Here is a 17,859-nt window from a genome sequence, read left to right as displayed (position 1 = left end):
CATACACCCCTGCCATCTGATATTAAAATCACTTTCTAAAATATTTCCCATTTTTATAATTTTGGATTGAAAAGTTGAAATGACGAATCAAAGTTAACCAACCAGCAAATGATGAGCCAGAAGGACTTGATTGCAGCCTTTGAACTGCACATTCATGGAAGGGGACCATGCCTGAGTTTGTGGCAGACGGGTACCAAGTTGTGTTTTTGCTAGGTGTGTAGCTCCCCCATTGCTGATTTGCATTAATTAAAAGGCACAAATACAGGTAAACATGTAGAAACAGAGCTGTATAGGGAACCCACCTATGAGCACCACATGTATTGGAAAAGTACCCCACCTTTGAAACAATTGCAGAGGCATGTAAAAGGATGACCCCATCAAAATATGCAGGTTTTCTATAAATCCAATTGCCCCCCTTCTCGTTAAAAAAGAATAATGATAATTATGAAAAGGATAACATAATATTTTTTTTTTCATTATTGCATAGGAAATAATACAATAATCCACAACACGGAATACATGTACTTGGCTATTTCTGTATATTTGAAACGATGAAATGCAAGAAGCAATGTTTCACATAATTATATAAATATAACCCACTATCGGTACCCTACCTACTACCATTATGCTTCCCTTGCATTCTACCTTGGGTCCTAAAGGAATATAACAACTTTGTTTCATCTGAGTCTTGCTCAATCATTCTTTTACTGCAATTTCTTCTAAAGGCATATGATGAACTGAATTCAAGACAATTTTTTCAAATATACATTCAGTATACTTAGAGGTTCTGCAGAGAAATGGAAAATCTTTTTTGCTTTATACCATACAGGTTAAGTCATGTTGTAATAAACTAAACCTTAGTTCATTTCTGACTGTAACATTGGGAAGAAAGCCCAGCTGTTGGCTGATCTACCTTCCCTCCCGGCAACCCTCCTGTTAGTCCACCACTCAGAGCCACTGCCACCGGTACCAGAAACAACTCCTTTACTGCTGTCAAAATTGAATTCTTTAGAAGAATTTACAGAATTCTGCTTATGGAAACATTGCTCTCCTTCTCCAACAGGATTGTATGGCTTGTCATCTGTTTTCTCTGTACACACATTACAGCTAGTATCGGTGTCTCTTTGCACCCTTTCTCTGTCAACAGGGTCTTTGGCCAGTATACCTTGAGAGGACCCTGACATATTTCGATGCAATACCCCAGTTTTATTAGCAAGACACCGAGCAACGTCTTCCCCAGTTAATTCAAATGAAACTCTGTGATCAACCAATGTTGCATTACTTGGATGTCCACTGTCCGAGTTAGCAAGAGTTGCTTCCTTAGAAATCTGGTTTTCCACAGAGATGTTTTGATTGGTTGGCCCGGCACCATCAGGTGTCAAGCAGCCAGAACCTAATCTGGATTCCTGCCCCAGACCATCAGGTGTCACACACCCAGAACCTAACCGTGAAGCCAGCCCAACACCATCAGGAGTCACGGATCCTGAGCCAAGTCTTGAACCTTGCCCGGCACCATCTGGTGTTAATGATCCAGATCCTAGTCTGGAACTCCATCTTTGGGTGGAGAAGTGTTCAACACCCAAGATCTTTGGTGTTTCCCCTTTGCGGAACTCAAGAGTAGGGGGTCTATCAGGAAATGGGGTAGAAGTGCCAGAAGTTGAAAATGCTGAGCCAGGTGATATGAGTTGGCCACCTGGGCTTCCAGGATATTGTTGGTAAGGCTGAAAATCATAATTGTATAATGCAAACTTTTGATTCCCACTATTTTTCCGAGCCCTGTCCAGAGAAGATGCCAACAATTGAGCAAATGGAACGTCCGGGGATGAAGGTGTTGTTTGATGCACAGATTCGGGTGGGGGAGTAAAAGGAGCAGTGGATGGTTCAGTTGTGAAGTTGGAAAATACGGGCGGAGAAACTAGTTGAGTCTCATAGGCATATGGACCAATGGTGAACATGGATGCTGGACCACCAGAAGAGTAAGCATTGGCCGCAAGAGAAGAGAGTGAAAGTAATCCAGGCGGTGATTGAATAGCAGATGGGGGATCAGATTGGATTAAAGATGCAGGAGAAGATGGAGGGGCAATGAAGGGCATTACAATGGCAGTTGAAGGATTTGGTGGTGCAGTAGCAGCAGCAGCAGCAGCTGGACCTGTTGGTGCAACAGGTTCAGGAACAAGGACAGCATGGCCTATTCGCTTGCTGCTTTTACTGCTTTTACAAGATCCAAAGCACCAATATTGGCTCCAGCAGCCTCCCCAACGTTTTGTCTGCAGTTAGTGAAGAATACATTATTCATTCAAAGTTGGACAGAATCAAAACATACTCAGTCACCAACAATATCAAAGCATTTGCAGAGAAAGAAAACTTTTAGGATAAACCAAAATAATGCTGGATTTCTAAATTCAAATATGATCTATAACTATTATTATGTTGGCAATTTTCTTACACATTATCCAATTCACAAGTTTAAGTTACACATGGTTCAATATTGCAGGACAGAGAGAGCTTTGGTCAAAAAATTTATATTACACAGATTTGGAATATCCGTTACAATTTTAATTTCCATAGTAAGCACGTTTAATTTTCTGAGACCTAATCAACATACAAACACATTCGAAATTACTTCAAAATTCATTCACAGCCTTCTAATGCGTAGATATGATTTGCATATCGATACAGGGTAATACTAAGGCATAGATTCATCACTCTGCAATGTGGCTTGCTGCAATTCAAGTTATAATGTCCTCTTCATGGTGCATGTTTAATCAAGAAATAATTTCATGGGAGAAAATTGAGTAAACCTGACATGGTGATGATTCCATAAACTTTCTTTACATGCCAATAATGAAATTTTTTTCAATTGAAAGCATTGTGCTCTGATATGTGATTCTAATTCAAATGTGAATTAAAACTGGTGATTATATAGTCATGGGAGACTGACTTCAATGATTTCACCATGAAAACAACAATGCCACAAACTGCCACTTTTCATGTTGCAAACCTTTGATTGTGCTTTTAAGCTCTCCAGGTTTAATGTTTCAAAAACATTATATTAATAAGCCTGGAAGTATTTGCCAAAGTCTGAAATTGAAGGCACCAATAAACAAACTTGTCTTGCAGAGTAGCAACAACGTAATTTACTTATTGAACACCATTTGTAAATAGGATAAGTTTGAAAATAGATAGTGGTGGCCATAAATACCCTATGATTTTTGTGTGCAGTGGCAATAATTGATCTATCAATGCAATCACATTGGCGAAGTTTTCCTTCTATTAGAGAAATAAAGTCATGTTTTCTGTGTCGCCATTCCAAATCCTTACATGTCAACCAATGTCTGTTCATGTAATTCTTCCGTGTTCTAAAAAAATAATTATGCACACATTTGAATTTAAATGCATGTTGATTTGATTACTAGGTGTAGTTAGCTAATATATCAAACATTTAACAGACCTAGAAAAGTTAGGTTTGTCTTTTTAACTTTACAACGGGTAGGTTGATGAATCTATGCATTAGTAACACCCTGTCCTCACTTTCAGACCACCAAAATCAGAATCCCATTGACAAAACAAACATTGTCATCACAATTCACTTTCAAACTCATCTTATTTGTCAATGGGGATAAATGATAAGTAAATTTCACTGTCACTGCTTAGTAGAACAACTTTGTTTCCTGGCGCTGCCAATTTCAGACTTTTAACCAAGTTCTCTTCATTTGAATTGATATGGTTTTAAAACGTAAGTTTGAGAGACCAGCCAAAAGTACCTAGCCATAATAAAACTTACAGTGCTCATTAAAAGCACTATCAAAAGTCTACAACATGAAAAATTAGCAATTTGTCGGATAGCAGACACATGTGTAGATAACTAAAGTCAGTTCCCCGTGATTATACAACACCAGTTTTAATTCACATAGAAATAGAACTACATACCAAGTCAACTCAGAAAACAACGCTCTCAGTTTAATCTAAATGTTCACAATTGAGGAGAAAGAAAGTTTATGGAATCATCTTGTCAAGTTGTTGACTCAAAATTTTCCACCAAAAGATTGTTTCTCAATTAACCGAGCACAAAGTGAACATTATAACTTGAATTGAATAACGTCAAACAGCAGATTAAAAAGCTCGAGCGCAAAATTAACACGAATACTTTGTACTAAAAATAAAATGAAACCTCCGATAGCTATTAGGTATACCAATCAAAGCTCACACAGTAGACAACAAAATTTACAAATATGGAAATTCAAGGTTGCACGTGGTTCTTCACTTGCAAATCCCTGTCTCTGCTTAATTATACAACACAAATTCACAAAATAAAAAGCTCAAGAGTTTACATTAACACAAATACCATGTACCAACAATAAAAAAACGAAACCTCTGAAAGATAGGTATATGAATCAAAGCACACAAGGAAGGCAGAAAACACGACAATTTATAAAATCAAAAAATAAAAATTCAAGGCTGACTCTGTTTCAGATCAACTATTCAACACAAAATTCAGAAACTAAGAAAAAGAAAGAGGGATACACCCCAGGATTCACACTCCAAAGTTCTCTTCTTTTTACACCTTTTAAAGCCACAGACGAAACAGTTTCAGATGTTGAAAACGAAACGAAAAGAGAAAAAGAAAAAGTGATTCAAATTTTCAAACCTTTCGACGCCAGCACCATCCAGTCAAACAAGACTAGACCAGACCTTCACCATGAAAATAAATAAAAAAATAAAATAAAATACAGAAAACAGAGAAACATTAGACACAAAACACGAAAAAGAAAATACAGAACACAAGATCCCATTTCCCCCCTCCTTGGCACGTTGTTTTCTCGGTACACAACAAGGCCTCCAATTTCGAAAATCGAAAAGAGAAAAGAAAAAAAAAAGCGAAAAAACAGGCGCACGTACATACTACAAGCAAAACAAACATTTACAGAGAGAGACAGAGAGAGAGGAGAGAAGAGAGAAACTCACCGGCGCGGCGGTCGGCTGGACTCTGGATTCGGCGGTGACGATGGCTGTGGCAGCAGCGCTGACCGTCTCCAGGGTGGTGTTGTTGCGGCTTCCCATGGCAGGACTGGAGCTGAACATAGAATCTCTTTCCGGTCACCGGAGATCGGGAATCGTGGGCGGCCTAAGCAGCTCGCGGGCAGATGCAATCATGAATTTGGGAAACGGAGAATTGAAAAACGAAGAAAAGGAATAATAAAAAAAAAGCTCAGATAATGAAATAAAAAAGTGTGCGTGAGAGAGAGAGAATGGAAAGTGCGTGAATGATTGATCACTCAACGGAACAGAGAACAGAAGTGAAGTGAAGATGGAAATGGAATTGACAATGAAGAGAGAATTATTAAATTATTATTATTATATATTATATTTATTATTATATTATATGGTTGATAGTTATGTTATGTAGAAGAATAGAGAAACATTATTATTGTTGATTCTCTCTCTAAGTTTGTGTATTCCTTCACTTCCCCTGCAGTCTATATCCTCCAGTTACCTCCATTTTTGCGCCAAACTATTGCCACGTCACCTAAAACCATGTTGGCCCCACTCTATTTATTATATTAATAATAATTATTTTACCTTCCTTCTATATTATCTACACTTTAAACTTTATACCAATATATATCATTTTAATACACTTTTATTACAATAATCTATTTCCAATAAACATATTAGATTTCTTTACTTATTCATTAATGATTTTAATGAAGACGACTTTTTAAAAATTAATTGTAATATGAAAAACAAATTATTTTGGAACTTGTCACCAAGTTTCTTAAAAGTCCATGTAATTTTTCCTGAGCTAGTAGAAGTTGAGGATCACTTTATAACATTAGTAAATGTAATTTAAGATAAATGCTTGTATGATTGAATTTAGGGTTAAATATGTTTTTAGTCCCTAAATTATTGGTCATTTTTGGTTTTCGTCCCTCTTCCAAAGTAAGGTACACTTTAGTCCTCATTCTTTAGAAAAACGTTCGTTTTAGTCTTCAAAATTTTGTTTTTAATCCTCGTTTTAGTCCTCAAAACGTTCGTTTTTTCGACTAAAACGAACGTTTTTTAAAGATTGAGGACTAAAGTGTACCTTACTTTGGAAGAGGGACGAAAACCAGAAATGGCCAATAGTTTAGGGACTAAAAACATATTTAACCCTTGAATTTATGTTAGGAAATTGATTATGTAAAAAAGTAATTTTATGTTAGTTTAAAACTTTATTCATTATTTACTTTATTATTTGTAATAAAACACGTGTTACTTTATAATAATTTTAATAGTCATATTTGACTTGCGAAATCATTTTTATTTAAAAATTATTTTTCTAACACTTATTAAATATTCAATAAATTTGGAGCGAAATATACTAATACTTTATGAGATTATTCTGATTGCATTTAATATTTCTTTTTTTTACTCTTTATAGCAGTAAGGTAATACTTTCAAATGTTACTATAATGTATGAAAGTATTAAATTTCTAAAATAGAAAAGATAGTGGAAAAATTGAATGTAATTAAAATATCCTGTGATGTTTGAATGTGAAAATTTATTTCAATAATTAAATACTTTTCCAATTTTTTTTAATTTAATTAATCTATTTCAATAAATACTTATTTATGAGTCTTGTCTTTTTAGCTATATAATTTTTAAAAATATTTTTGTCCTTATAGTATCTTTATTTCATGGTTTACATAATGCATGAAAACTTTTTACTATTCTGAAACTAATGAGAGTGTTCCATGTGAGACAAATATCACTTTTATTTATTAAAGTTTAATGATAAAAAAAACTGTATCTGATTATGTATATACAAAAATCAAGGTTTTTTTTAGGGAGCTTTTGAAAGTTAGAGTGAAATATACCATTTTTATCATTAAATTTAGTGATATTGGAATAGAAGCTATTGACGGTTTTAGAAAACATGATTATTATTTTTCTTCTCTTTTTATAGTTGCATAAGTAGTCAATTTTTCACTTTTTTTCTGCTTTTTTTCCAAGGATGTAAACACACATGGCTAGATATCTTTTTCATAATGAAACTAAACTATAGGATGAATATAGCATTGTTAAGATGTTCATTGGTATGTATGACTAGTTATCATCTTGTCCTATGTTGGAAAAGATAGCATTAATTAAAAGCAATTGCATATAGCTAGATGACCATATAGATAGAGGCTATTAACGAATATACCAAAAATGTCATGGTTATTCAACAATTATACTTCAAAATTTTGAATAATATTATCAAAACTCATATCATAAGGTTGAGATATTTCATAAATTTAAATATTTAAATATTTCTATTTATATTATGTCTATAAATTGAAATGGGTTGCTTAATCAAACTTCAAAATGAAAAGAAAATAAAAAATTTATTTAAGGTGAAGCCACACTTGTGGTTGTACATCCTCACGTGGCTCTAATAATATACTAATTAGATCTTAGTTAGCATGAAATAAAAAAGATTGGTCTAAATTGCAAGTGGAAGTTGAAAAGAGGTTTAAGAAAAAGCTAGGTTGTGCCATATATTAATAATTTAATATTAATAATATTATTAATATTGACAACTAACTATTACATAGTTTCATGCAATGGAAACTAAGATTTCTTAATAATTAAGATCTAGGAGTAACAGAGTTAGGGATAAAATAGTAATGATGACAGCTCACAATGTTGGTATTAAACTACGCAGCTGCCCTTGTCTTTGACATGAAATTACTTTTTTGCCACTGGGTGAAAAAGGCACGATTTTAAGGGTGATGTGAGATACTCGTGATTCACTGCATCAGTTGTTCTTGTTGTTTTGCTGTTGCTTTTTTCTGAGCATTCACGTGACACTTGTGATTGTTACTCTGCTGTCGGGACCACGTGCGTTTCTCCTGAACTTCTCTCATCGTGCCAATCAAGAACGTTTGTTTTGACTACTTCGTGTCTGATGAGCGATTGACTGGATCACACTCGTCATCAGATAACTGTCAAGGTGGAGAGAAAGCGTTGCAAAACCCAGCCATTTTCCGAAAATATTTTACTTATTTATATTATAAATATCGGTTTTATTGTAATTTTGTCCATCTTTATTTTTTCATTATCTGTGATTTTAGTTTTTACATTTTAAAACAATGCATGGTTTTTTTATCTTATGTTTAACCTACCATATTTCATGTTATTTATTTTGTTATAATTAAACCTTAAATTAACGTGTTTATTTAAGGTATTATTAATCATAGCCTGTTAAAAATAATTAATCAATTTCTTCTGTAAAGATTAATGATAGTAAAAACTTTATCATAATTGTAACATAAGTAGTTAAATATAATTAACATGCAATCATCCCAAAAAGGTTCTATTTACGGAAAAGTTTAGTTTAATAATTGCAGAACAATGTTTACATTCCAATGTCTCTCTTATTCAAATTTTTAATTATTTTATCCATAGGCACTGTGTATATTGTTATTATTGAAGACAAATGAAACAATCAAATATTAGAATTTATAAAAGATTCCTTTGTCTGAGTGTTTGTGCAAAGAAAACCTTCCAACACTTACATGTTTCATGTTTGTGAAATGACAATATATTTTGTTTAACTTAAAATTGCCAAATTACTGTTTATGCAAAACATTCAAAGTCCTTTTAATTTGTCTAAATTTGTTGACCTATAACCTTATATGTTACTACTATGTCATGTGAAATTATAAGCTTATTTGTTAATTGACACATTTTAACATTGTCAACAAAAGACACGTGGTATTTATGTCTTCTTGCTAATAAGTGACCATATACAAACAAAGGTCACACAAATAAAGATTTCTAGAAAAAAAAAAGTAAATTATTTGCTGTGTTAACCTCAAAACAAACAAGAAAAGAAAAAGAAAAAAACATATATATTACTTTCATGCTTTTATATGTTTGAAATAATATAATTTTGAAATATAGAGAATTAAAAAGCTCTAATATTGTAGGTTGGTATGGGGGCTACCAAACTATTTTTTCAATATTTAGCATGTGAGAAATACTTTATAAGTGAAATATAATGACAACAAAAACATATTCGACAACGTTTAGATTTTGATTTACAATGAATTTAAGTCTTGCTGAATAAGAGGATATAATTTACATCTTGTATTTATAAATGTTTACTATTTTTTATACACAAGCATTTTAGATTGGAACACCCTGGTCGTTTCACTAGTATATTTTTTTATTATTGATAAAAAAATTCAAACATAATGCATAGCATAGCTACAATATGTATACCCAATGTCGTCACAAACAAATCAGAATGGGAAAGGCAACAAACAAAATTTCATCCTAAATTTAAGATTTAAGAAAAACTAAAAATTAATGATTTACTATATATTAATTATAATTGAATAAGAAAATAGATGATAGAAAATTATGGGATTTTTATTTTTTTTCTTTTGAGGGGAGTAATTTATTAGGAAAAATTATATAAATATGATATAAGTTCAACCCACAAGAAATTGATATTACTTTTAATTCAAAATATCGAGACATTCAATTTATGAGTTTTTTTCTTATATAATGTTTAACTTTGTCATTTTTACCTAATGTGAGACTTAGATTCACACTTCGATTATTTTCAACAATTTTCCAACAAGAATGAATCTTTTTTTTATCATATATTTTTTTATTACGGTGACATTTACTTATATTGTTATTATTGTTGTTGTAGTCATTATCGTCTAAGTGTAAGAGTTGTGAATAAACAATAGTCACTATTGTGATTTCCGTGCATACAAATTAACCCTTTTGTAATCTCGTTCATAGATAGTGGTCACAATAATTGCAACTCTTCAATGACACACTCAATTATCATGTACAACCAGTACTCTTGTAACATCCAAAAATATAGTCCAAACTATATGTTTAACAATTCATTACACCATAATATTGTAGAACAGTTTTTAGAAATAAAGTTAACTTACAGTAATCCACAAAATAACTATAAATTTAAACTTTACAAAAATCTACCCTAACTACAAAACTATATACATGACCGAACGGTTTATACATACTATATTTTTATGACCGAACGGTTTATACATACTATATTTTTATGACCGAACGGTCATAGACTACACCACTGGGTCTTCATCGTCCAGTGCTTCCTCCAACGAACACTCGCCTCCCTCTGCTTACACCCACGAGGTGATCATTGCAATTAAAGAGTACCGAACGGAAACATGAACAAGATAGAAAAGAAGGGTAAGCTACAGTAATTTAATTGATTAAGTTATCATGCAAGTTCAACAAATACATAATTATGTAACATCCAAATTAAGTAAGTTCATGCAATGACCGATCACTCAAACATACCAAAATCGAACACATTAATTCATGCAAGGACCGACTACTAGACTTGACCATCCGGATTGTATGAATATGTAGCTTGGGTCATTCGTGCACACGGGGGTGTAGTAACTAGAAAACCATCAGCTGCCACCCGGGGTTAATCCGTTATAACTCACCTAAGACCCTATAGGCTAGGATCTCCTGTTATTCTGACGACATGACTTACCCATCTCTACTTGAGACTTGGTAATCATTAGAATGCCAAGATGAACCCGTGGATTTCGCTGTCCATATTCATACTTTACAACCACCTTGATACCAAATTACTGAGACATTCCTCCTTGGAATTCTCTTTCACATCCATATTACAATTATCATATCATACTTTTCCTTTTTACACCATTATGATAATACATACATAAGCCATCAAAGCAATTGAATCGTTTAATTAAAACAACACATTGGAATAACTATGAATAAAAACCAAACAGAAATCACCAACATAGAATAACAAAACCGAACATCCTGTGAATGTTGGAGACCGAATGATCAACAATAGATATAGCTGAAGAGAAAACCGAGCACTATTAATGACCGACAACTAGAGGATTCCGAGTACCACATCATGACCGAATACTACCACTAGTCCAAATACTAAGTTTAGACCGAACGCTTATGGCTTAGGTCGAACACCTATAACTTAGGCTGAACGCATTTATGACCGAATGCAAGTACGAGGTCGAGCACTAATATAAAAACGAGCGCTACTAAGAGACCACACAATCCACTAAGATCGAACGCTACTAAGAGATCCCATAACCCACTAAGATCGATCGCTACTTAAGAGACCACACACCTCACTAAGAACGATCGCTATAACTAAGAGATCCCACAACCCACTAAGACCGATCGCTACTTAAGATATCACACACCTCACTAAGAACGATCATTATAACTAAAATAGAATACTAGTACAAGACTGATCGGTAATTAACTGAAAAGCTCTACAGAAGTAGAACTCAGTTAAGACCGAACCCAAGAAGAAAGTCGAACAATCAACGAAGGAGCCTCAGCGAACTGCATAATTTTGTAGAATGACTACAAAATTATGATCAACACCAAATCTTTACCAATTTCCTTCGTTCTTCCCAACTTCTAATTCTCCCAATTTATATTATAAAGACCAAACTCACTCTTAACACAAATTCTCCATCTTCACTATCACACTTCCTCCCAATATCTCTCGGCCCTTGAACAAGAATTATGCAGAATTACAATCAACATGAATACAACACTTAAGAGTCTTCATTAATAATACTAAACACAAAATCATTCAGTTTCACACACATGCAAAAGCCATCAAACATCATTTTCATACATCATCAATCAAACACTTAAATTAACTAGCTTCCCTTACCTCTTGATCGAACAAAAAGCTTTTACAACTTCAGGAAATTGTTTGAACTTCAAGAAAATCTAAAAACACCTAAAGATAATCAATTTAAAAGGAAAGGATCAACCAAAAGACTAAGAACATGATCAGAATTGAGAAGAAGAAGCTAATGAACACATGCAACGAAAATTCCTTTGGATGCACCAGAAAACCGAAACATTAAGAAGAGAAGATGAAACTTACTGACTCAAATTACTGAATTAACTAGTTGACAAGAAATCCTTCCGCTCAAGGATCACTTAAACTCCTCTTGAACGAAGAACAGTTGATTAACTGATGAAGATTTTTAGAGAGAAGGAGGAGAAAAGAGAAGATCAGAAAGTTGGAGAGAGAGTGTCTATGCAGAGAATGAGACGAAATTTGAAACTTTCATTTATATACTACTCTCAAAACCGGACGGTCCAATCCAGTGCATACACTTGTCCCACTCCAATTTCCTTTAAATCTCTTGACTCTCACAACTCTCCCTTAATTTTTTTCTATCAAATTCATCATCCTTATACTCTTCCATTCCAAATTTCAAAACCTTCCTTTTCATCTTAGAATTCATTACAACGTACATACCACATCATCACACATTCTTCCATTACTATCACCGTTATCCTTCACAAATAGATTCAATTTCATGCTTTAGCTCTCAGATGCCAGCAAGATTTTGACCACATTTTGATGAGTTTCAATCATAAACAAAGAATAAAGTTTCATCGTGACTAGTGTTAATGAGGTTTTTCTTCTTTACCAATAACTCAATTTTGTTCATAGACATTTCACAAGTAGTAATGAGGAACGTCAACAAGTTTGTGATGTTGTAAATAAGAATTGATGCAAGTATATATTTATGTGCTTATGTATTCGACAATGTCTCCTTATTAATAAGAAATGTTTTTATTGTTACAAACAAATATTTGAAATTTTGGAGGACCGTGAATATGCATTATATAGATTTACACTTTTGTACTGAATATTATTACTATTAATGACCTAAATTGGATTGCTACAACAATGGTATCAAAGTAGTTTGAACATTAAGCGAGAAGTGGATTATATGTTCATTTAGTCATAGTTATATAAGAGATAAGTGTAGTTCAAGGATTGACTTAATGGTTTTAGGTTTACTATAATTCTTTTGTATTGAGAATTCTTGAGTATATAGGTGTAGAAGGAGACTTGTGAAAATGAGAGTATTAAGATAGAAAAAGTCTTGATATAGTGATGATGGTGCATACTCATAACTAAATCATAACTAAATCAGAGGTAATTTTTTATCTTAATTATGAAGTTTTCAACTTGTTAGAAATTGTTAAAGGATATAAGATTTTGTTATGCAATATAGTTTAACTTATTATAAAAGTACTACACATGGTAGGTTAATGTTGAATGTTTTAAATGATTTTAAGTCGACACATTCTTTTATGTGAAGTGAATGTAGGAAAGAGTTAAGTTTACTAATGAGAGAGTTTTCATTTAACATAGTCATATCAACCCCAACCTTTAGTCAAATATTGACATAAATTGTTTGTTCTACATGTCCAAATAGTTGTAGAGGAACATCGATTCAAAGTAAACTTGACTTGTTTGCCTCTAAGCATTGTGTGGGATACTATGGATGAATTAGCTATTTACCAATGACATTGTTATTGAATGTAAATAGAAGAAATTGGAGTTTTCAAACTCATAAGAGATGGAGTTATCGCTGACACAAGAATCAATGAGTGAGTGGAAATAAGGGGATCAATGTAATGTAATTTTAACACATGTGGAAGTTGATAATGTTAAATAAAAAGAGAATATACTTGTGGAAAATGAGATTATGGATGTATTTCCAAAGGAATTGTTAAGGTTACATTTTGGGATCAAAAGTAGAAATTTCTTTTAATTTGGGTTTCGAATGAAGCTTTAGTTATTTACATCCTACAGGGTAACTCTAGTTAAGAAGTAAAGTCTAAAGAGGATTTAAAATTTAACCGAAGAAACTATTTCTATTAGGTGTGTAAAATTGAGAAAAAAAAATCAACGTAATTAGTAAAGAAGATAGATAGAAAACCTAATAGGAGGGTAAATTGTTGAGAATTAAACAAAATTATTGACGATCACTGGTCTAAATGTGCAAAGGTAAAATAAATAACTTGGTGAAAGTGTTGTGGCATTTTTAATCTGATGACACTAAATAGGAATTGGAGGAGGATATGTAAAAGAAGTACCCTTATTTATTTTTAATAAATTAATTTTTGAGGATGGAAATTTGTGTTGTTAAGGAGTATTACAAGAACCATTAATAAATAGAAGTGATAATGGTTGAAAATATCGTTATTTGATACTTAATTTTGATACTAAAAACACCCTTTATGACTTAGAAACTAGCTTGAAATCATGCTTTTGTTTTAGTTATGAGAATAAGAGAGTTGAAGGTGGAATTATTGGTTTTACGCTTGGTTTTCCTTGTTTTAAAAGGAATTGGGATGATTTGGAAGAAGAGTTGAAGTATCAAGGAGTTGGAACTCAAGAAGAGCTGGAAAATCATCAGAGAGAAGGACCGCAGGTGACGCCTCAGTGCCCTTTTGGAGACCTTCAGCGCTGAAGTCTCGCCTTGGCGCCTGAGCGCCCTTTTTGTGCCGCTGAGTGCCAGTTAGTACCGCAACTCATGCTTGGGCGCCTTTCTAGGGGCGTTGAGCGCATATGCTTTCGTAGTCACACTTGGGCGCCCTAAGTTGGGGCGCTGAGCGCCAGTCTCGTGGGCTTGGAATTTTTCTGTGCTCTATTTAAGGATTTGTACATCCTAGGCTTGGTATCTTTTGACATAAGAGGCGCAGAAACACTCTCTTGAAGGTGGATTTGGAGGCGGAAGCACCTATCTTCAACTTTTAGGATTTTTCTATTTCATTCTTTTCCATTATTCATCTAGTTTCACCATGTCTATGGTGAACTAAACTTCAATTGTTGTTGGGGAAACGATGTAATCCTTTGAAACTCTCATGTATTGAATTAATTCTTATTTTAAATGCTTTGTTCATTAATTGTTAGGGTTTTTCCTCTATAATCTATGCTTGCTTTGTTTAACTCATTCATAGCATGATAATTGATTTTGTCGATATGGACACATACGGGGAAATCTAGATCTGGGGAATCTCTCTCAAAAGCAGTATTTCCTAGACATAGGGATATGAGGGTTGGTTACCTTTAAGCTTCTGTGCATTTATAATGCAGAATTAATTGCTAGGGAGACAAGACATTGTAAACTAGTAATTAAGGATAGGCTTTCTTCGTTGAGACATCGGGTCTAAAGTAAATTAGAAAGTGGCATTAACATTAATGAAGGAGACGAATTCATAAATACATGAGAGTAGATAGGATAAGTCAAACCCCCAACAACATAATCATTCCATATTTTACAAACCAATCACCTGGGCATTCTTATTGTCAATTGATCAACACTTGCATTCATGTTTATTTTTTGCAATTTAAACCAAAAGATTTTGTTCTCAAGTCATATTTAATCAAGAAATCACATAACTGTTTAGGTCGTGAGTCTCTTGGGAAATGATACTTGGTCTTACCATATTTATTACTTAATACAATTCGGTACACTTGCCGAGGTCTTAACAAGTTTTTGGCGCCGTTGCCAGAGACTCGTGGTTTAACTATTCTATTTGTGTGATTATTTATTAGCTTTGACTTGATTTTTTTATTTTTTTATTTTTATCTTTTTGTTTTGTTCTAACAAAGTTTTCTAGGGTTTTGTTTTCTTGTGTATGCAGGATACAATTAGAACTAGAAGTAAGAAAACTTCAGAACCTCTTCTTGAAGGATTGGACGAGAGTAGAAGGAGAAGGAGAATTCGAACATCTAGAGAATTATTCCCTTCTCCAGAGATACTTTTACAACCTTCACCACAAAGATTTGATCAAAGAACTGAAGAGATGGCTGGCGAAAATAATGGTAGACGTACTCTGGCAGATTACACAACAGTAGTTGGCCCTCATCATTTTAATAGCATTGCGAGGCCGAGGGTCAATGCTGCAAACATGGAAGTAAAGCTTGCGTTGATACAATTGGTGAAGAGCAACCAATTTAATGGATTGTCTCATGAATATCCATATGAGCATTTGACAACTTTCAATGAGATTTGTAACACTGTAAAGATCAATGGAGTGTCGAATGATGCTATAAAGCTTAGTTTGTTTCCTTTCTCATTGGGAGGCAATGCTAAGTTATGGTTGAATTCTTTCCCGGAAGATAGCTTTACCGAATGGGAAGATGTGGTTGCAAAGTTCTTGAACAAACACTTCCCACAATCTAAAATCAACAAAGGTAAGCAGGACATTTCTTCTTTTAGGCAAGGCATGAAGGAGACGTTAGGTCAAGCGTGGGATAAATATAAAAGCTTGTTGAGAAAGACGCCCACACATGGCTTTGATGAAGCCACAGTAGTCATTCTTTTCCTTGGAGGTCTTGGCTCACAAACCAAATTGATGCTAGATGCCTCAGTTGAAAGTAATATCAAGTGCAAGACTTCATAGGAAGCTTATGAATTAATTGACAATATGGCTACTAATTATAATGAGATGCATAGTGAAAGAGGAGCTCCGCCTCAGCAGAAGGGAGTTCTACAGTTACAATCTCATGACGCTTTGCTGGCACAACATAAAATTATCACTCAACAGTTGGAGAATTTGACAAAGAAACTCTCTCAAATGTAGAATGTTTCACAGGTTCAATAGAAACTTTGTGAATTATGTGGTGGTGATCATATCAATGTGCTTTTCCAGTGGAGACCAAAGAAGATGTCAACTATATGGGTAATCAATTCCGCCAAGGTAATTTCAACCAAGGGTGGAAACCTCACCCAAGTATGGGTCAAGGTCAATTTGTGAAATCTGGGCAAGCAGGACAATTTAATAGACCACTGCAACAACAATCACAATGGCAACAAATATCTGCATTATCTGACAGAACTTCAAAGCTTGAAGAAACTTTTCAACAATTTATGCAGGTAACTATCTTCAAGCATAAGAGCACTGAAGCTGCTATAAGGAATTTGGAGATGCAGGTGAGCCAACTGGCTAAGAAGTTGGAGGATAAAGTTGAGAAGCAATTTGGGGCTAATATTGAGGTTAACCCTAAGGAAGAATGCAAATCTATTGTGAGCATAAGTGATGAGAGAGTAGAGGAGAGAAAAGAAAGAGTTGAGTTGAAAGAAGAAAAAGAAGAGAGAATAGGTGAGGTTGAGAGAAAAGAGAAAGAAAAGAAGAGGGGAGAGAAAAAAATTGAGAAAATTGAAAAGATTCTTCCTAACCTTAAGGAGTGTGAAAAAATTGATAAAGAAAAGCAATATGAGCGTTTTAAGGAGATCTTCAAGCAATTGGAGATTATTGTGCCCTTGACCGAAGCACTACAGCAAATTCCTACTTATGCGAAGCACTTGAAGAAAGTCCTCAAAAAGAAGAGATATTTAGATGAGGAAACTATTGATGTACAGGGCAATTGCAGTTTTATCTTGCAGAAGACACTTCCTCCAAAAGTTAAAGATCCAGAAAGTTTTAATATTCCTTGCGTCATAGGGAATGTTGAGATAGGGAAAGCCCTAATTGATTTAGGGTCAAGCATTAATTTGATGTTCTTATCTGTGCTTGAAAGGATTGGTGGTCTTAAAATGAAGCCTACTAAGGTTAGTTTGCAATTGGTGGATGGATATACCAAAGAGCCTTATGGTGTAGCGGAGGATGTTGTGGTTTGCATAGACAAACTTAGATTCTTGGTTGACTTTGTGGTAATGGAAATGGAGGAAGACTTATAGATTCCTATTATTCTTGGAAGGCCATTCATGAAAACGGCCAAGGTAATCATCAATATGGATGATGGGACGATAACACTTAAAGACCGGGAAGAGGAGGTACTCTTTAATGTCTTCAATGTTGAGCAGCAGATTCAAGTTAAGAAGAATAGTCATAAAGTTGCATATGAAGATGCACTATTGACTAGGCCTGAAGATGCTAAGCCGGTCAACAAAGGTAAAAATTGTTTCTTGTCACAAGTTAAGGAGGAAGAAAAAGATGGTAAAGGGAAGATAGTTCATCATGACTCGGTGAATGAACAACTC

General features: G+C 33.9%; 2 protein-coding genes across 2 annotated transcripts; one reads left to right on the top strand and one right to left on the bottom strand.

Annotated features, from left to right (window-relative positions):
• Positions 1 to 560: 560 nt before the first annotated feature.
• On the bottom strand, positions 561 to 5,416 carry LOC108345904 (uncharacterized). The gene is made up of 2 exons (XM_017584750.2): positions 4,966 to 5,416; positions 561 to 2,267 (listed from the first exon to the last, which is right to left on the bottom strand). Exons 1-2 carry the CDS (start codon positions 5,080 to 5,082, stop codon positions 858 to 860), a joined length of 1,527 nt encoding a protein of 508 aa, XP_017440239.1. The 5' UTR covers positions 5,083 to 5,416; the 3' UTR covers positions 561 to 857.
• Positions 5,417 to 16,611: 11,195 nt separating this feature from the next.
• On the top strand, positions 16,612 to 17,556 carry LOC108344176 (uncharacterized). Its single transcript, XM_017582640.1, has 2 exons — positions 16,612 to 16,902; positions 17,062 to 17,556. Exons 1-2 carry the CDS (start codon positions 16,612 to 16,614, stop codon positions 17,554 to 17,556), a joined length of 786 nt encoding a protein of 261 aa, XP_017438129.1.
• Positions 17,557 to 17,859: the final 303 nt, after the last annotated feature.

This window comes from Vigna angularis, chromosome 8 (genome assembly GCF_016808095.1).
Source record: "Vigna angularis cultivar LongXiaoDou No.4 chromosome 8, ASM1680809v1, whole genome shotgun sequence".
In the NCBI taxonomy this organism is placed as follows: Eukaryota; Viridiplantae; Streptophyta; class Magnoliopsida; order Fabales; family Fabaceae; genus Vigna; species Vigna angularis.
The sequence above is the reverse complement of the archived record's forward strand: the minus strand, read 5'-3'. Positions and strand labels throughout refer to the sequence as shown.

What these genes read in the sequence shown, in the direction of transcription:
- LOC108344176 (XM_017582640.1), top strand. Translation starts at nt 16,612, where the DNA reads ATGGGTCAAGGTCAATTTGTGAAATCTGGGCAAGCAGGACAATTTAAT. An exon ending in AGGAAGAATGCAAATCTATT is followed by an intron (nt 16,903 to 17,061) that starts GTGAGCATAAGT and finishes CCTAACCTTAAG; the next exon opens with GAGTGTGAAAAAATTGATAA.
- LOC108345904 (XM_017584750.2), bottom strand. Translation starts at nt 5,082, where the DNA reads ATGTTCAGCTCCAGTCCTGCCATGGGAAGCCGCAACAACACCACCCTG. An exon ending in TCCAGCCGACCGCCGCGCCG is followed by an intron (nt 2,268 to 4,965) that starts GTGAGTTTCTCT and finishes CACTAACTGCAG; the next exon opens with ACAAAACGTTGGGGAGGCTG.